Source organism: Miniopterus natalensis, chromosome 17, assembly GCF_054644295.1.
Source record: "Miniopterus natalensis isolate mMinNat1 chromosome 17, mMinNat1.hap1, whole genome shotgun sequence".
Classification (NCBI taxonomy): domain Eukaryota; kingdom Metazoa; phylum Chordata; class Mammalia; order Chiroptera; family Miniopteridae; genus Miniopterus; species Miniopterus natalensis.
This window is the reverse complement of record NC_142097.1, coordinates 42,628,906-42,647,326: the sequence shown is the minus strand read 5'-3', so window position 1 is coordinate 42,647,326 and position 18,421 is coordinate 42,628,906. Positions and strand designations below refer to the sequence as shown.

Genomic DNA, 18,421 nt, shown 5'->3' with positions numbered 1-18,421 from the left:
AAAGCGCTTCAGTCAAGGAGCAAGTATAAATGACATGTGCTTCTAACCTTCTTATGGGACTGAGAAAGGGGAGGCTGAGCACAAAAGACACATTAACAAGCTCAAACTTTCCATTTCTGCCCCTGCCATTCCTCCTCTCACAGGCATGTCATTCCCAGGGGACTTACTGTCTGAATCACTATAATCCAGAAGGGGGACAGGTGTGCACACCCTGCTCTTAGCCATCCGCCCCAGGAGGCTCTAGTGTTGGGAAACTCTGGCAACTGGAAACATAAAGGCTCCAGGTCCCACAGACGCTCCCTTCCTTCTACCACTGAAGCCCCAACACTGACAGAAGCCGAACACTAACGGTACTGATCATTTCCTTTCTGCAAGTCCACGTGGAGCTGTGACCTTGGCCAAGTGAGCCTGCATCCGTGTTCCTGGGATAGTTTTTCTCCTGCTTGCTGATGCTAACACTTCTTGGTACAATGTTTTCTTCTCTTCATCACCCTAGCCTTTCATGGGCTGATTTCAGTGTTTGTACACAGTTACATCCAATCACAGAATGTTTAAATTTGGAACAGCTCATGGTATATTTTCAACTATGCTGCTGTTTTAGATTCTAATTGGGTATAATTTTTCTAAATTCCACTAGATCACCTTGAAAGCCTCAACTGGTGTTTTTTTTGAGAGTACATTTATTAAAGCTGGGGACAGTGAAACAATGGCAGGCTTAGGATAGAAGCAGCAGCAGGACAGCCTCAGCAGGCCTGCTTTGGCTCCCGGGAAATGTTATGGAAAAGAAGGGAGAACAAGTGGGGTTGTTTTGGCTCACTGGAAAGTCAGAGAAAAGGGGGCCTTGGGTTCAGGGGGTTTGCCTGGGACAAGCTACTGCTGTCCATTGCTCCCCTGGCTGCAAGTCTCATGGGAACTCTTAAGAGTTTAGACGATGCAGGCCTGTGGGAAAAGGGGTGGGCATGCTCCCAGGAGGGAGAGCGAGCCAGTCTCAGCTGGTTTTAAAGCAGTTTTTAATCACAAAACTTGTCCCTACTCCCCAGGCCTAGAGTGATAGAATCAGTCTTTCTCTAAAGTTTGTCCCTAAAGAGTGTTGTCCCGACAGGCACACTTGTACTAATGCCCAGCACACAGTACAAGCCTACATGACACAAGGAGCAGTTTTCAACCTTTATCATAGCAGGGTCAAGGAGCATGACAAGAAACATTGCTAATTACTCTTGGCTGCTACTGGGATAGAAATATAAGAAATAGCTATGTTGTTTCGAAAAAAACCATTCTATATGGTTTACCCGAGAGTGGAAGGGCACAAGCCTGGGAAACAACGATTAGGTTCAGCATCCCCAACAGCAGGGAGAGGCCTCGATCTGCCTCGCCCTCTATGGCCCCTCTTTTCTTCTAGACAACTATAGAGAACCCAGGATGCACAAGGCGGCCCTTAATGCTTCCTGACTCTGGGAACATTCCCATTTCTAACCCACCTGCAGGAGCAGTGACCCCACAAAGCCTAAGTGGACACAGAGCACAGCTAGGCTGTTGCCCTCAGCCAAGCCTCTAGCCTCTCTGGTCTGGAGATCTGGCACTACCTGCAAGGCTGGAGGTCCAGGCTCCAGGACTGACTCATTCCAGAGTGCTCTCCAGGTTTCTTCATGAAACTGATTCCATCCCAGAACATTTGCACGTGGTTGCACAGTGTGTCAGCGGGACAGACCTTGACCAGACATGTGAACCAAGCCATAATGTTGAAATGCCTTGTTTGCATCCAGCCACCCACCACAGCCAACACCAAATACCTTTGGGTCATCAGCCTCAGGTTTTTCAGTCTCTGAATCGTCATCTTCCTACAAGACAAAGAATTTAGAGGATTAAGCTTAAAAGAGTGGGCCTGAACATTCTCACATGCACAACGAAGGGCTGGAGCAAATTTACCCAGCCTGGGTCACCCCACCAAGAACCCCTCCCCTACCACATGACCCAAACTGGGGAAAGAAAAGGGGGAAAGGAGATGTTCTGGGGGAAAAGAACATCGGCGGCTCAAAGCCACTACTCCAGCAGCACCACTGCCTGAAAATGGACAAGATTAAAAATCACAGACAGGAAAGTGGAGAAAAGGCCACAATATGCGTCAGAAAAGAACAAGGCTAGCCCCCACAGGACAGAGCAGACGCACTGTTTCCAATGAAACACCAAGCACTTCAAACCAGAAACAAGTATTTCTCCTCCTTTGCTTTTCATATACACAGTCCGACTCAGACCTCCCATGACACTGTTCACAGTCAGAGTGCCGTGACACACACACACACTGTACCCCAGCACTTCAACTCAGCAGCATTTGTTTGCACCGACATGAACAGCTGGAAGGCAGGCATCAAATGACCAGGCCAAGTAACCTGGGACGGGCATGACTAAAGGGCAATGCCCAGCCCGGCTGGCGTGGCTCAGTGGTTGAGCATTGACCTATGAACCAGGCGGCCACCGCTGGATTCCCAGTCAGGGCACAAGCTCCTGTTGTGGGCTCAATCCCCAGTAGGGGGTGTGCAGGAGGCAGCCAATCAATGACTCTCATCATTGATGCTTCTATCTCTCTCTCCCTCTCCCTTCCTCTCTCTGAAATCAATAAAAATAAAAATAAATAAAGGGCAGTGCCCAGCCTTTCCTGGATCCCAGGTGAGTGTACCCTGCCTCCATTCAAGTTCCTCACAAAACTGCCATTTACCATTCCATCCAGGCTTGTTCCTTACCCCAATGGTCTGCTAGACATAAAGCACCACGTGAGCAAGGCACTCTCCAAGGCATGTACTGGCCTCACACGAGCTAGCCCACCTTCCCACTGAATACTAATGAAGACTAAAGATCAGCTCCACTACCCAGAACACCCGGATGCATGGGAACCTTGAACCTAACACCCAGGAAAAAACTTTCGCTTGAAACTGTTTTTTTCAATCAAGCTACACTTTAACCCCCACATTACAGAGCAGTCCAGATGTTAATATAAACATCACCTGAGAGATGTGAATAAACTATCCTGATGGGTTTGAGATTTAACTGTCCCGTAAGGCGTTTTAAATGAACCAAAGGTTTTAAATGAAATCTTTATAATCTCCTTAAAATGAGTCCAATCAGGCTAAATACCAGAGATGTAGCTCAGCCAAATACAATCACATTGTAGGAGGTCTATATTGGAGTCTGAAGAGAGAATTTTACTAAAATATGAAGTAAAGCTTAAATATGATGAAAATTCTAAGCAAAGCCAATGTGGAATGACACTTCAAAATACACTATGCAGGTTTACTGAAGGAAAGTTGTGGATGTTAAGGCAGAATGTGTGCACTCAAGAAAAGTCAGGAAGAGAGCATAACTTGCAAAGCTTTCCTAACCAATTTGAGTCTATTCTGAATTATTAGCATTAACGGTGGGGCTAAAGGCATAAAAATATCTACAAAGTACAGTTTTGTTTAATTTGGAAAGCATTAAAGGTAACATTGAAATATCAACATGTAACAAAGTTTTCAAACAAATTATAAAAGTACACTGAATGTTTCATTTAAAGCTGTTGCTAAATATCCACATTCAACTTTGTATGTCTTTGTGCCAGGCACCAGCTGAATCCTTGTTTTTTTCCAAACTTTTAAATTCTGGCTCATGATGCTTAGGTGATAGTGTATCTAAAGTCCTTCTGGTGAAGACACAAGTTCTCCTGTGTTAGCTAACACTTACTAAACTTCAGGCAAGATTTGTGATCAAGAATCAAGGGCACTGTGATAAAAAGTGCCAAGTAAAATGTCAAGGGAGAACTTAAGAAGCACTGAATCACACACACACACACAATAATAATAATAATTTTCCTTCCTAACCTGGATTAATAAATAAATAATTCAGTAAATAAACTGAAAGATCTGAATGACCCCAACCAAGGTTTAAAATAATATAAGACTGATTACAGATATAAATGATACACCAATTAGAATGAATACACTGTTGAAAATGGAACAAATTATCTAAACAGGGAAAACCAACATAAAACACCCACTGATATCTGGGTCAAATAAAACAATTACTATCTTTTCCCCAAAATTTTAATTCAAAGGTTAATACAAAATGGTCCAGGTGAAAACAAATGTGATTTTCAAACAAAACTGCTAATACCCAACCCTGTTTCCTTAACTGACACCAAAGAGTGGGGGAGAAGGGGTAAAATTATGTATGAAACGGAATGCCGTCGGAACAGTTCAGGAAGTTTCTAACAAATGAAATGGTGCTATGAGCAGCTCTGGGTTTGGGAACAGCTACTTACCGACTGTTTGCTGTTCTCCTCCTCATCTTCTTCATAACCATCCTCATCAACCCCCAGGCGAGAAAAATCATCCTCTCCATAGGCGTCAGATACCAGTCCGCCTTTTTCCTCTTAAACAGGGGGAGAAAAATAAAAATGAATAAATGGAGGGAAAATGCAAGAAATCCTTTCGGTGATTTGAGTGGCTAGAACTATACCTTAAGGTAAAAAGGGAACCTAAGTCTCATATTAAATGACAGGAGGCCCCAGGTTCTGTTGTTTGAGCACCTCTATGGACGTCTACCTTGGATCACAGGCACCAGTGAACTCATCTTCTCAAACAAAACAAGTACTGTCATCCTCATTTTTGTGTGTCCTCCCCTAGGAACAGGACCTTCAACTGGGGGGGTACCCCAAGGGGTTCTCAATCACACCTACTCGAGAAACAAACAACCCCCCCAAAAACAATACAAATTACTGGGAAACCACCAGAGAACCTCCTGACTGGTAAAGGCCACATAAAACTGAGAGTAGCTAACCCAGCCCAAGCGCCCTCACTTTCCAGATGAAGAAACCAAGGCCCAGCTCTATTAGGTTAACTCAATACCTCTCTACGCTCCCAAATGAATCTGCTCCCACTTCCTAACATCGTGATCCTCAACCTGGGTAGGGCAACAAAAATCACTGAGGGGATTTAACTCACAAAATAATGGAATCGCCGAGGAGCCTCGGAAAGCTCACACGAGCCCAGATCTACCGAATGAGACTCTCGCAGTGGAGACCAGATACATTTTTTCCGAAAGCTCCACGATGCGTCCAGGACACGTTACTAGTTAAGTTATAAATGTCGTAAGACGCAACCTTTATGACTCTCCACCTACGTTTCACTCATCACTCTCTTCCGTCAAACACGCTCGGAGAGAACAGGTAGGCTATCAGCAGCCTCAGACCCTCTCCACCCTTCGTCTGTCCCTCTGCCCAGCAAGATGCCCGGCACGGAGGTCTGCAGGAAGTTCCGGCAGAATACGCGAATCAACGGAAGGAGAGGATCCATTCTGACCACCGCGCGTCCGGGTCGCGCCGCGGGGCTCCGGGTCCCGACCCTTGGGGCACAGTGACCACCTCTTTCCCTCCCGCCCGGCCAGGAGAGCAGCGTTCCGCGTCAACACCTGCTTCTCCCCTTCCACTTCCCTACTGGGGCCTCACCAGCCGCGCTGCCTTCGACTCCGGCCTCCCCGTCAGACTCGGGCTCTGAATCTTCCGCGTACACGGCGAGAGAAGACAGGACGCTCTTCTTCCCCGCCATCTTACTCCCACAGCCGCGGGGCGGCTCGCTCCGCTGACGCCGGAAAGCCGACTTCCGTGCAGAGAGGCGACTACTTCCGGATCCCAGGAGCTCCCCGCGCCCGTTCCAGACCGGGAACCAATCAAGACCCTTGTTTCCAGCGCCTGGCCACGCCCCTCGCGCAGCGCCGGCGCGACGTCATTACTGCGCGACGGAAACAAGGTTGCTTGGGTTTTCACCCGGCAGCGATTGTCCCACTGTTTGGCTTCTCAGAGTTGGCGATGGCGACCGGGGTCTTCGAGTAGTTCCCGAGCCCGCAGGCGTCAGCCGCCACCCCCGACCAGAGCCCTTCGTTCCTGGGCGGCCGACGGCCAGCTCTGATATCTTGGGGTGATGAGAGGGGGACTTCGATGAGAGGGGGACTTCGACTGAAGAGAGGATTGTGGGGCTCAGAGGAGGAAAGGGGAAGAGCTCTCCTCTGGGAGTTGGGAAGACGGGGTCGGGGTCCTGGGGGGGGGGCGGAGAGTGACCCTCATGGCTGCGCTTATAGGAGCAGAAAGTGGGTCTTAGACAAACAATTCCAACTTCTCCAAACGATTCCGAAGACATTTGTGTTTCTTGTGATCTGATTTCTAGCTCTGTGCCTGGGATAGTTCAGTGTTTTTATTTTCACCGATGTGAGAGTGGAGATGTTAATTACCCAGCATTGTATTGCTGTATTACGTGAAAATAGTATATTGCTTGACTGTAATGAAGCAAGCTTATCCTCACAGAGAAGCAGTATTTTGAAAGCAGAACAGAGGGTTTCTGTCACAACCCTGTGATCGACACCTTTGCCTTAACCTTTGGCCACTGTCTGTTGCTAAGATGAGCACCCACCGTTCCTCTCCTTGTGATCCTGAGCGTCAAGTCCGGAGCACACTGAAGAAGGTCTTTGGGTTTGACTCTTTTAAGACGCCTTTACAGGAGAGTGCGACCATGGCTGTGGTGAAAGGTAACATTGCCAAGCTACCTGTGCTTACGTTTACACTGGCGGTACCGCAGCCCTGACAGAGAACACCCCTCCTTCTGACCCTTTCTACTTCTTGTAGACTTGTTACCCAAAACTTGCAGTTTTATGGGCAGGACCACCCAGCTGTTCTGTTTCTTACATTTCATAGCCAGGGCTACAGATTGTCTTTGAAAACAGTTCATAGATTCCCATTAGTTTGTGTGGGAGTGGCAGGAATGGCCTAATCCAGTCACTGACCTAGGTAATCCCTTTGTTAAAGATTGAGTGGCCTGGATTCCAAATTAGGAAGGAAGGATTAATAATGTTATAAAACTGAGACTCCTTGACAAATGGAGGTTGTTAAGAGGGGAGCAGCAATGTATTGTTAATTACACTATAATGTTTATAAACAAAAGAGGTCTAAATTGCTTCCATGTCTACACATATGCCCACTCATCTAGAAGTATTCAGCTTTCATGGCTATTTAGTTCAATCATCTATATCCCAGCAGACTCGGACTTCTTAACCTTGTAGTGTTATTACCACGATAGGAAATGGTTTGTGTGCTTTTCCAAATGTCCCTGGATCCATTTTCATAGAGAGGATGGGAAGGGAATTAAGATTATATTGAGATACCCCCCCCCCCCTTGTGCCAGACTCTCTGTTACAGGCTTTTCCTACATTCTCATTTAATTTTCAACAGCCTTGATGAATGAAAGAGAAAAGGAAGAAAGCATTGAGATGCTGCCTTCTTGTATGTTTGCAGGTGACAAGGATGTTTTTGTGTGCATGCCCACAGGGGCAGGAAAATCCCTCTGCTATCAGCTCCCTGCTCTGTTGGCCAAAGGCATCACCATTGTCATCTCTCCTCTCATTGCTTTGATTCAGGTGAGGCTTAGGGGAATGAAGACGGTAGCCCAAAAAGTTTCGGGAAAGGTTGTTTATAGCTAGAAATTTCACTTCTCCTTTCTTTGGTCTGTTGCCTCTTATTTTCTTGATTTGCCTATCCCCCTCTCCGTATTGGGTTTCTGAATTGCCCATATGTGGGCTTCTCCAGTAGTACATAGCACTCTGGAGGTCTCTTACCCTCCTTTGTTACTTTTTGTCCAAATGAATATGGAACTGTCTCTGTACACACATGCACACTTTCGACAGGAGAGAAGATGCAGATGGATAGAGTGCTAAATTGATATGGGGGATCCCTGGTACCCTGCTTTATTCTGGCAGGGGCGCAGCTTGACAGAAAAAACGATGAGAGACTGATTGGGATGTTGTGAACATCTGCTCTGCACTTCTGACTATATTTAAGGCCTGCAGATGGGCTGCTAGAATCAGAAATTAGGAAATGTAGCCATGTACTTAAGAGCTATCGGCCAAGAAGAAAGAGAGGAAAGAAAACACCTAGTGGGTGATCTCTGGGTCTCGGGCTTTGTGCTAGTGCTTTATGTGCATTCGTCTCGCCTTTGAGATGTAAAATTTAATTCTTACAACAATCGTATTAGGTAGTCACTATTTTTATTGTAGGGAGAGAGAGAGAGTGAGAAAGTGGACAGGTTAAGGTCAAGAACCAGCCCAGAAGCATGTGGCAATTAGGTGAGCCAGGATTAAATCCACGTCTGCCTGGCTCCGGAGCCTGTCCTTGCAACCACTTCACCTTCAGTCTTTCTTATATGCAAAGAGAAGACATTGGGGGGTGAGAGGAGGAAAGTTTATGACTGGGAAATACCCCAGGGCATTGCCATGCCTTTCTGAGATCCTGAAGGCCAATGATACTCTCCTCTGTGCTTCCCTTCTGCTCTCAGGACCAAGTCGACCACTTGCTGGCCCTGAAGGTCCAAGTGAGTTCCCTGAACTCGAAGCTCTCGGCGCAGGAGAAGAAGGAGCTGCTCTCTGACCTGGAGCAGGAGAAGCCCCGGACCAAACTTCTGTACATCACGCCAGAGATGGCGGCCTCCGCCTCTTTCCAGCCCACCCTGAACTCCCTGGCATCCCGCCACCTGCTCTCCTACCTGGTGGTGGATGAAGCTCATTGTGTTTCCCAGTGGGGACACGACTTCCGCCCTGACTACTTGCGTCTGGGGGCCCTGCGCTCACGCCTGGCACACGCCCCGTGTGTGGCTCTGACCGCCACAGCCACCCCGCAGGTCCGGGAGGATGTGTTTGCTGCTCTGCACCTGCGGCAGCCGGTTGCTATCTTCAAGACTCCCTGCTTCCGAGCCAACCTCTTCTATGACGTGCAGTTCAAGGAGCTGCTTTCCGATCCCTACGGGAACCTGAGGGACTTCTGCCTTAAGGCTCTTGGACAGAAGGCTGATAATAAAGAGGTGAGGGCACTGAGGTAGGGGGTCCAGGATGCCTGTGGACAACGGGACGCTGTCTGTGGCACAGAGATGGGTATTTGTTTTCTAAGACCCTTGGTTTTTCTGGCTTCCTTAGCCAGGACTAGCTATAGCTGCTTGAAGCACAGAGAGTTGTCCCTTTAGCTTTCTGGTGTTGTTCCCCTTACTGGTGTTCCCTTGTCCTGGGATCCTGTGGGAGGCAAACAGCCGGCCCCTGACTGTCGCCTTTGCAGACCTAATCAGGGTTGGAGGGGAGGAGGCAGAGGAGTTAGATTGGTTGGATGGACCCTGTGAAGGGTGAGCTGCTTTGGTCCTGCTTTCTTAGAGTGGCAGAACCCTGCTGGGTGGCCTGCCTCAGGAGAGACTATGAGGCTGATGAGAGAGCTCAGAGCTTCTTTTTTTAGTATATATGTTTTCATTGATTTCAGAGGGAGGAAGGGGGAGAGAGAGAGAGAGAAGTATCAATGATGAGGGAGAATCATCAATCGGCTGCCTCCTGCACGTCCCCTACTGGGTATCGAGCCCAAAACCCAGGCATGTGCCCTTACCGGGAATCGAACCTCTACCTCCTGGATCATGGGTCAATGCTCAACCACTGAGTCACTCCGGCTGGGCCAGAGCTTCTTTTAAAGCAGGCCACAGTATGCCAGGCTGATTGTTTGTTTTTCCTGGTGCTTATTTCCTTTCTGTTGTCCTGGCTTCCCCTTCAGTTGTCCGGCTGCGGCATTGTCTACTGCAGGACCAGAGAGACTTGTGAACAGCTGGCGATAGAGCTCAGTTACAGGGGCTTGAACGCCAAGGCCTACCATGCAGGTAAGGGCCACCAGGCCATGCGGTCCTCTTCCTGCTCAGAGGCCTCTTAGCGAGTCTCTTGTTCCTGTGGATCCTGGAAAATCAGGTGGTCTGACATCTTTTCTAGATACCCAGGCAGAGTTAAATTAGATTCGCTTTAAATCCACAAGAAGGAGTCTAGACATGAGTGGGTTCCAAAATGAGACTGCGACTCCCGAATCCTTTTTCTTGCCCTGCGCCCACCAGCAGCAGGCGATAGGTTTTTATAAGCCCAGGAGTTGGTGTTGTGGAAGGAGCACAGACCTTGGAAGCCAACGGACTTGGGTTTGATTCTGGGCTCTGTTGTCATTCATTGAGTGCTGTATGCCACACACAGGCGAGGGTCTTTATATATTAGCTCAGGCTCAGAGAGGCTAAGTGCCTGGCCGCTGGTCACACATCTGGTAAGTAATGGGTTCAGGGGTTGTGTACAGTGCCCAACATAGTGTTGAACCCAAGAGAGACCCCCAGGGAAACACAAGGGAAATGAGAGTTCCCTTCTCCACCTTCCCCTCTATAGGGCTGAAGGCTTCTGAACGAACACTGGTGCAGAACGAGTGGATGGAGGAGAAGGTCCCCGTCATTGTTGCAACCATCAGTTTTGGAATGGGTGTGGACAAAGCCAACGTCAGGTGAGCTCTGCTTCTTGTCCTACCTTCCTGATCGGGGGCTGGCTTGGGGTGGGCTGCCAGGAGGACCAGGTCCATGTGCTCCTTCTAGGGTCAGCAGGGAAGGAGGCCCCAGGAGAGGGTCCCTAGTACACAGCCCACGGGCTGACAGTTTCTGTGCAGCTGGCTCCCGGTGACTGCACAGCGCGATTCTGCTGTCCCCCAGGAGATGGGGCAGCGTGCAGACCGTCAGACTCATTTATGAACACAGCCCGTTCACTCACGTCTTAGCAGATGGGCCCTGTGAGGGATGGAACAAACTATCTTAACCTGCTTCCTGTGGCAAGTCAGAGGCAAAGTGCTTGTTCCTGTCATTGCTTGTTACTGCTGACTGAGGCTGGAGGAGATGGTGCATCCAGCCTCCTAGGCCCATGCTGGCCGCTGCTGGAAGTGTTTTACCTCTAGCCATGCCCAACCTTCTGGAGACATTTTTGGGCTATCACCTGAAGCCCTTTTTTCTGATTAACACCAACAGTAATGCCTTGTCTGATTTACAGAGCACTTTTGCTTACATGGTCTTGTTGAGACACACAGTGACCCTGAGTTGGTCAGGGTGGGAGTTAGTCTGTGTATTGCATTTGAGAGAACACGGACTTTTCTTATTTTTATTTTTTTAATTTGTGTTGAATTTATTGGGGTGACATCGGTTAATAAAGTTAGGCAGGTTTCAAGTGCACCATGCTGTAATAATCATCTGTCTATTGTATTGTGTTCACCACCCAAAGTCAAGTCTCCTTAGGAACCCAGACTTTGGAATCAGAGCTTGGATGCTGGGTTGGCTGTCTTGTTAGGGTCCAACTTTGAAGTCAGTCAGACACCCGTAGGCTGAATCCTAGCCCTACTGTCCCCTTGCTGTGTCACCTTGTACAGTTTACCTCCCTGAATCTCAAATTAATTGTGTCTAAAATAGGGCTACCTCACATGATGGTGACTAACAATTCAATAAGACAAAAATATACACTGGTTCAAAGTAGGTACTTAATAAGTGTTATCCCTTTCCCTCTCCAAAGAGATTAGAAAGGATTTTTTCAAGGTTGTGCAGCTTATAAGTGGCCTAGTCTTATTTAAGTCCAGTATTTTTTTCTACTGGGCCTCTGACTGAGTTTTTTTTGTGTGTGTTTTTTCCATATGTGTTGGAATTGCGCCTTTACTGCTATGGCCTCTGAACTGGGCTGCTCCATGGCAGGGTGGCCTGCTCACGGACTGTAGGTGTCCTAGCCACGCTTAACCTTGGGATCCTCTCTCTCTGCCTCTGCCTGCTTGCCCACCCACTCCTGCTCACTGTGGAGAGCCCTGTTCCACCCACTCAGAATCACTCCTCCCCTCTGGTCTCCTGCCATATCTCATTCTGCTTCCACCTTTGGGTCCTACAGGTTTGTTGCCCACTGGAACATTGCCAAGTCTATGGCTGGGTACTACCAAGAGTCCGGCAGAGCGGGCAGGGACGGGAAGCCTTCCTGGTGCCGTCTTTATTACTCTAGGAACGACCGGGACCAAGTCAGCTTCCTGATCAGGAAGGAGGTAGCAAAACTCCAGGTAAGTCCCGGGCAGTGTAGCCCTTTCTGTGCGAACCCACAGCTCTCCAGTTTCCCACAGTTTATTTCTGAATTCAGGTGGAGCGTTGGTAAGCTAGGGGGTGCTCTGGGGCTAGATGGTACAGCAAGGGGGAATTGTATGTTGGTCAGTGGGCATTGCAACGAGCTAGGTAAGACTTTTTTAAAGATTTTTAAATTGACTTTTAGAGAGGAAGGGAGAGAGAGAGAAACATTGGGGTGAGAGTGAAACATCTTAATTGGCTGCCACCTGCACACCCAGCACTGGGGATCCTGACCGGGAATAGAACTGGCAGCCTTCCAGTACACAGGACAACGCCCAACCAACTGGGCCACACCAGCCAGGCTAGACTTTTTTTTTGTTTATATTTAATTCATCTTAGTACAGTCTTGTGTGTGCGTGTTATTTTACATAGTCAAGATCAATCCTGCCTTGTTTTAATCAGCATTGTTACATAAGCATTTCCCCATATTGTTATGTAAGTTCTTTGTTTTTGTTTTTAGCTTTTTTTAAAAAAACTGGTTGATAAAATTAGATTCCCACCTTCCATACCATAGGAATATGAATTACAGATGAATTAAAGGCCTGAAAAAAACTGTAAAATTGGGGAGAAATACTTTATGGCCTCGAGGAAGGTAAGAGGATGTCAGGATTTTAGAAGCAGAAACTGTCAAGGAAGATAGGATCTATTTGACTAAAGTCAGACTGAAAATTTCCACATAACAAGACACACCATAAACTGAAAAATGGGCCATTGTTGGGAAATATTTGCAATATACTTAAGTGACTGAGTACGTAGAGAACTCTTGCAGGTAAATAACTAGAAGGCAAACAGCTGCAGAGCAAAATGTATGAGTCTCACAGAAAAGGAAACCAGAATATCTAGTGAACGTGTGAAGAGATGCTCAACACCAAGTAGGAATCAAATGCAGATTAGATGGCGAGCCCGTTTCACACCCATCAGATGACAAAAACATAAAGTGTCTTTGGGAGGATGTGGGAAAGGGTGACTCGCGGTGTTGTCAGGGATATAAACTTACGGCTGCTTTGGAGAGAGAAGAGGTGATGGCGTGGAGTGGAGGGTGCTGGTGCTCTGATTCGGTCTTTCCACTCGGCACGGACAGGCTCTCACGTGTACAGGGCACACGTGTCCAGGCTCGCACAGGGAGGTTTGCTGCAGCACCGTGGTAGTAATCGAACTCTTCCTCTAGGCTATGTAAACAGTGGGTTAGTCACATGGTAGAATGGTCTAGAACAGTTAAAAATGACCCTGTAAATCCGCATGAATCAACATGGATAAATCCCCCAAAGCAAAGTGTGTGACATTGCAAAAGGATACATGTAGACTTTTCCTTATAAGAAAGATTAAGTACAAGTACTTATTTCTGATTTCCACCAAAATGACAGTGTAAAGACAAAAAAGATATATAAACTCATGGGGACAAGGAGAATAGGAAAGAGACACCAGGAGGTAGAAATGTCAACGCATGTCTGGAATAAAATAACGGTGCTCCCATTTAACACCTACATTAAAAGACACATTAAGGACCTGCATGTAGAAAATAAATTTTAGGAAAAAAACTTAGTGCTAGTAGAAACACTTTTGTGATGAAAATTGGAAATCCGGAAAGCTATCTTTTTTAAGTCTTAAATTTGTTTAAATCCTGAACCTATGAAAAAGTTTATGTGGCAAAAGATAACCATAAACTCAATAGTAGATCTGGGAAAATATTTAATGTAGAAACAAAAGGCAAACAAAAGGTTGAAGTTGAGAGTAAATAGAGAGCTTCCACCCACTGGCAAAAAAAACAAAGGACACGAAAAGACAGTTCCCCAAAAAGTTCATCCAAATGGCGCATCCAGCCCGGCCAGCATGGCTCAGCAGCTGAGCATCAACCTAAGATCCAGGAGGTGGTGGTTCGATTCCCGGTCAGGGCCCATGCCCGGGTTGCTGGCTTGATCCCCAGTTGGGGGCGTGCAGGAGGCAGCCGATCAATGACTCTCTCATCATTGATGTTTTTGTCTCTCCTCCCTTCCTCTCTCAAATCAATAAAGACATAGTAAAAAAAAAAAAAAATGGTGCATCCAAAGATGTTCACATTCATTGGTGATCACATAGATGCAAATGAAAGTGAAATGATTTGGCGCATGTGTTAACCAGCTCTGTCAGGCTTCAGTTATCTGGGGATGGGCCCCAGTCCCTTTTTTTTTTTTATTGTTAATCTTCACCTGAGGATATTTTTTCCATTGATTCTCAGAGAGAGTGGAAGGGAATGGGGGGGGGGAGAGAAATAAATATCGATTGGTTGCCTCTTGCACGAGGCCCTCGAAATCAAACCTGCAACTCAGGTATGTGCCCTTAACCAGAATCGAACCCATGACCCTCTGGTGCACAGGCCGGTGCTCTAACCACTGAGTCACGCCAGCCAGGGCCAGGTCCCTCTTTTAAAGTTACCCAGGTGATGCTGATGCGTGGTCAGGCTGGAGACACTGTTTTGTAAGTGGCTTTCTTACTGTCATTTGATATTTTTCCCTCATTTTTGGGGCTACAAGCTAGTCCAACTATGGAAGACTTTTGCTAAATGGTCATTTCCTTTTTTTTTTTTTCTTTTTTATTGAATTTATTGGGGTGACATTGGTTGATAGTTACATAGGTCTCAGGTGTAGAGTTCTGTGATACATCATCTGCACACTGTATTGTGTGTTCACCACCCCAAGTCAAGTCTCCTCCCATCACCGTATATCCCCCCTTCTCCCTCTACCCCCTGTCCCTTTGGTCATCACCAAATGGTCATTTCTTGTCTCCAGGAAAAGAGGGGGAACAAAGCGTCTGATAAAGCTGCTGTCTTGGCCTTTGATGCTTTGGTGTCCTTCTGTGAAGAACTGGGGTGAGTGACTTGCTTGCGCGTTTCTAGAACAAAGTGTTAGCTCTTGTTCTCCAGGTCCTACTCCTTAACCAGCTAATGTGGGGCCACTCTCAGGCCACGAGGGGACCATGCCTGCTGAAGGCTACTGCATGGGGCAGCTCCTGTCGGGCAGCCTGGAAGTTGGTACCTTTCACTCTCTCATGGAAGGCCCAGAAACTCTGGCAACATGAAGATTCATTGAATGTTTTGGGTGGCCATCCGTCCACCCTACTTTACTCCCTTCTGGAGTGGTGGATGGCCCCATGAGTGACTTGGTCCTGAGTAATGCAACCAGTCCTGAGCCATTGGGGTTGTGGTTGTCACATGCCACTGAGCTGGACCCCTGGCTTCACTGGAACAGTGGTCACTCTCAACCTGGACCCACACACAGAGGCACGTGACCCACTTATCTCTGGCGGGGGGGGGGTGGGGGGTGGGTGTGTGTGTGTGTGTGTGTGTAACACGTGTTTGGAGAGAAATCCGCTTCTCTCACTTAGTGCCAGCCTGCCTGCGTGCAACTCACCTGTTTTATCTGCGTCTCCTGCTGGTAGGGTCATGAGCCTGGTAGCTGCAGTTACAAGGCAGGTTCTGGGCACAGCAGCTGTGAGTGCCCCACGGGAGGGACATCCCGGAGGATCCTGGACAAGCTGGGAACACTTTGCACTTGTGCAGCCCTTCAGCCTAAAAAGCTCTTTGATTCCTTGCTCTCATTGGTCAGATCTTGCTGGACAACCCCGCGAGGTAACTAAGGCGGAGTGATTGCTTCAGACTTCGAGATGAGTAGACCAAGGTCCAGGAAGTTGCAATCAGAGCTCATGGGAGACAGATCGCTACCCCGGGTCTGCGGTTTCCAGTGCACATTTCACACACGTGCCGTCTTGGGTTTTGCACGACTAGACTCTGAAGCACGAAGCCGATTACCAGGGTCTGGCAGATGTGTGGGGCTCTCCCCTGGGAACCAGAGAGGCTCTTAGTTGGGCCCTGTGTTTTGATCCCCACCTCCTCCTATTCACTGATGAGCAGGTGGCTCCCGGACTGGAGTTCTTTCCTGCTCTAGGCACTCCTCTCTCCTTTGGCCTCTGTGGTAGGACCAGGTTTGCGGCACACACTTCCGTGCCGAGCAGAGGTGGTTGGCAGCAGTGCCTGGACCACCCTTGCTTGCAGCTATTGTGACCAGAGCCCTTTCTAGGCACCAGTACAGGGAGGTGCTCAGTTAGGCCGCCTTAGACTCGTGTAAATTGCTCATAATGAAAGGGCCTCGTGTCCTTGCTAATTGTCAGTGTCCCCGCTGCTGGGAGTAACCCGACTGGGTTCTTGTCTGGGATGAGTCTGGGGGCTCTGTGGGGCTGTCTGGAGGGTTAGCTCTGCCGTGTCCCAAGAGGCTAGGTCTTCCTAGGAGCCGCTACCCTTATTTCTCCCATCTCATACCAGGGACTGGAGCCTCTTAGTGTTGGGCTGTCTGGGCATCAGTGGGGCTCCTCTGCCCGTGTCAGCCTCATCTCTCATATGTTACATGTGAGGGTCTCAGACTCCAGGACTTCCAGGCCCTGGGATGGAAGAAACATGGCTGGTGTGGCTGGATTGGAAACTGCTCTTTGAGTAGAGGGGAAGTTTCTTTAATGCGTCAGTGGTGTACAGCATAAAGAAAGAGCCCCTTCCCTCCAGATATTTGCCCCTTTTCTGGGAATAGTCCAGGTTTGAGGTTGAAGTTGAAGCAGCTTTTCTAAGGAAGGGCACCTGGCAGTAAGGGACAGGCCAGTGTGGTGGCTTTGGCAGAGACAGGTACCTTTCTACAGAGAACGTTGTAGGGTCTGGGGAGCACAGGATAGCGGACTCCTGTGGGGATACCTGGGCATCTCTTGGACCAGCAGAAAGATCCTTGGCACAGCAGAGGGAGGCTGGGGCAGGCGCCAGCGCCTTTCCTCTCTTCCTTTGGGCCATGGCGCCCGAGGAGAATCTGCTTATTCCTGACACGCTCTCACCTGCTAGTGTCACAAGGACACTTGTCTGAGATGGAAGCAGCTCTTTGTTTAGGCCTAGATTGAACTGAGCTCTCATCTCCGTGGGAGCCGGCAGCCCAGAGCCTTCTGTCTGCCCGTTTGTCTGCTCATTGCCCATTCACTCATTTCCAACTGGCAAGTACTGGCTGACGCTGCCGCTGCCGGCCGGGCCACTGGCCCAGGGCACGCAGCGGTGGGCACAGAGACACAAATCCCCGCTTTGACGGGACTCGGCCCAGCGAGGAAGACAGGCACTCCGAGAGTCATATACAAATGTGTAATTCCAGACTGTTGAAAGAGCTTTGAGGAAAAGGTCCGTGGTGTTCGGAAAGTGTGACCAGAAAGGCGGGTCAGGACTCTTGAGACTGGTCAACTTTCTCAAGGGTCGGGAGTGCACCAAATACAATAGCGAACAGCATGAGCAGCAGGACCGTGACGATGAATATGCTGATCACTGCCAGGCCGCCCTGGTCCCAGGGGTTCTGCCAGAACTCCTCCTTCCAGCCGCGCCTCTGCTTTGTCAGCATGTCCATGTGAACCTGCGAAGGGACAGTGGTGCTGAGTGCAGGCGCCTCTCACACCCAACACCCCCCACTTCACCCTCTGGGCAGTCAGAGAGCTGCTGGCCCACCTCTGCAGCTAGGAGGCTCCATGCCTCCTGCAGAAACAGGAGCAAGGACTGGAACCAACCCAGGGGCCTTTGGTCCTTCCTGGAGGCCACCTCTGGCGTCTAGTTCTGCAACAGCCCTGGTGTGAGCAGGGACTTCCTCTCCTGTCCCTGAGACCTACTCGGCTAAAGCTTCCCTCTAGATCCTGTTTTTCCTGCCTCAGTTGCCAAGCAGTGGGAAGCATTTTGAGAGGTCAGCATAGTTGCAGAGGAGTGGCCTGCCTTGAGCTGAGACCTCTGTAAGCTTCCTTGGAGGCGGCTGAAAACTGAACTAGCTGATCTTCTAGAAGCATGGCTGATATCGACAGGCTGCAAGCCTGTAGCCAGTTGCAGGGAGTCCAGGCAGAGAGGGAAGGAGACATTACCTGATTCTGCTGTTAACACTCCTCTGTGCTAAGAAAGGGCAGATCAGGGGAGTCCTTCAGGACCGGGGCCCAAGCTGAAGGGTGACTAGAGCTGCACTCTGACTCAGACAAGCAGCTTTTGGGAGGAAAAGGTGTCCTCAGTGCCAAGTGGCCCTGACCAGACCTCATTGCTGTCACCAGAGCAAACAAAGGTGGGCTGGGGCCCATTGCCTGGCAACCCCTGGTCCCTTTCTGCCTTTCTCCCTTACCCCTCAGCTGCATTCTGTCCTTCTATGATGTCATTGGGGTTGGGGTGCTCAGGGCACTCCCATAGAGGTGTCCTCACTAAGAGAAGTCAGACTTAGGGTGGGTGGGGAAGAGACAAACCAGAGCCTTTCCCCAGGTCCTCCCTCTGTCTGATGACCTGTTACCTGAAAGGACCTGCCCAGAGCCCAGAAGCCCTAGGGCTGGAACTGCCACTCTGGCTGTTCCCCTGTGTGGTGCGGGGTGAATAATTAACTGCACCTCCTGCTGACACCTCCTGGAACTCATTTCTGGGTGGAAGT

General features: G+C 48.9%; 3 protein-coding genes across 5 annotated transcripts in view; 1 reads left to right on the top strand and 2 right to left on the bottom strand.

Moving 5' to 3' along the window:
• The window catches only part of SAP30BP (SAP30 binding protein), a 35,248-nt gene extending 29,641 nt beyond the window's left edge, over nucleotides 1–5,607 (bottom strand). For 2 of the 3 annotated variants that reach the window (XM_016212397.2, XM_016212398.2), the window contains exons 1-3: nucleotides 5,477–5,607; nucleotides 4,292–4,401; nucleotides 1,791–1,838 (exon numbers count right to left, since the gene is read on the bottom strand). In XM_016212397.2, coding sequence (XP_016067883.1) covers nucleotides 1,791–1,838; nucleotides 4,292–4,401; nucleotides 5,477–5,576 — 258 coding nt within the window. In that variant the 5' untranslated portion in view covers nucleotides 5,577–5,607. The remainder of the gene's footprint in view (nucleotides 1–1,790; nucleotides 1,839–4,291; nucleotides 4,402–5,476) is intronic. The other variant, XM_087826353.1, reaches the window with a different exon arrangement.
• A 454-nt stretch (nucleotides 5,608–6,061) lies between these two features.
• RECQL5 (RecQ like helicase 5) overlaps nucleotides 6,062–18,421 on the top strand; it is a 30,103-nt gene continuing 17,743 nt past the window's right edge. Inside the window, exons 1-7 of the mRNA XM_016212394.2 lie at nucleotides 6,062–6,549; nucleotides 7,313–7,434; nucleotides 8,349–8,870; nucleotides 9,596–9,698; nucleotides 10,237–10,348; nucleotides 11,758–11,920; nucleotides 14,747–14,826. Coding sequence (XP_016067880.2) covers nucleotides 6,423–6,549; nucleotides 7,313–7,434; nucleotides 8,349–8,870; nucleotides 9,596–9,698; nucleotides 10,237–10,348; nucleotides 11,758–11,920; nucleotides 14,747–14,826 — 1,229 coding nt within the window. The 5' untranslated portion in view covers nucleotides 6,062–6,422. The remainder of the gene's footprint in view (nucleotides 6,550–7,312; nucleotides 7,435–8,348; nucleotides 8,871–9,595; nucleotides 9,699–10,236; nucleotides 10,349–11,757; nucleotides 11,921–14,746; nucleotides 14,827–18,421) is intronic.
• ERLN (endoregulin) lies at nucleotides 17,132–17,377 on the bottom strand. The gene has a single exon (XM_087825692.1). It carries the CDS (start codon nucleotides 17,375–17,377, stop codon nucleotides 17,195–17,197), a length of 183 nt encoding a protein of 60 aa, XP_087681818.1. The 3' UTR covers nucleotides 17,132–17,194.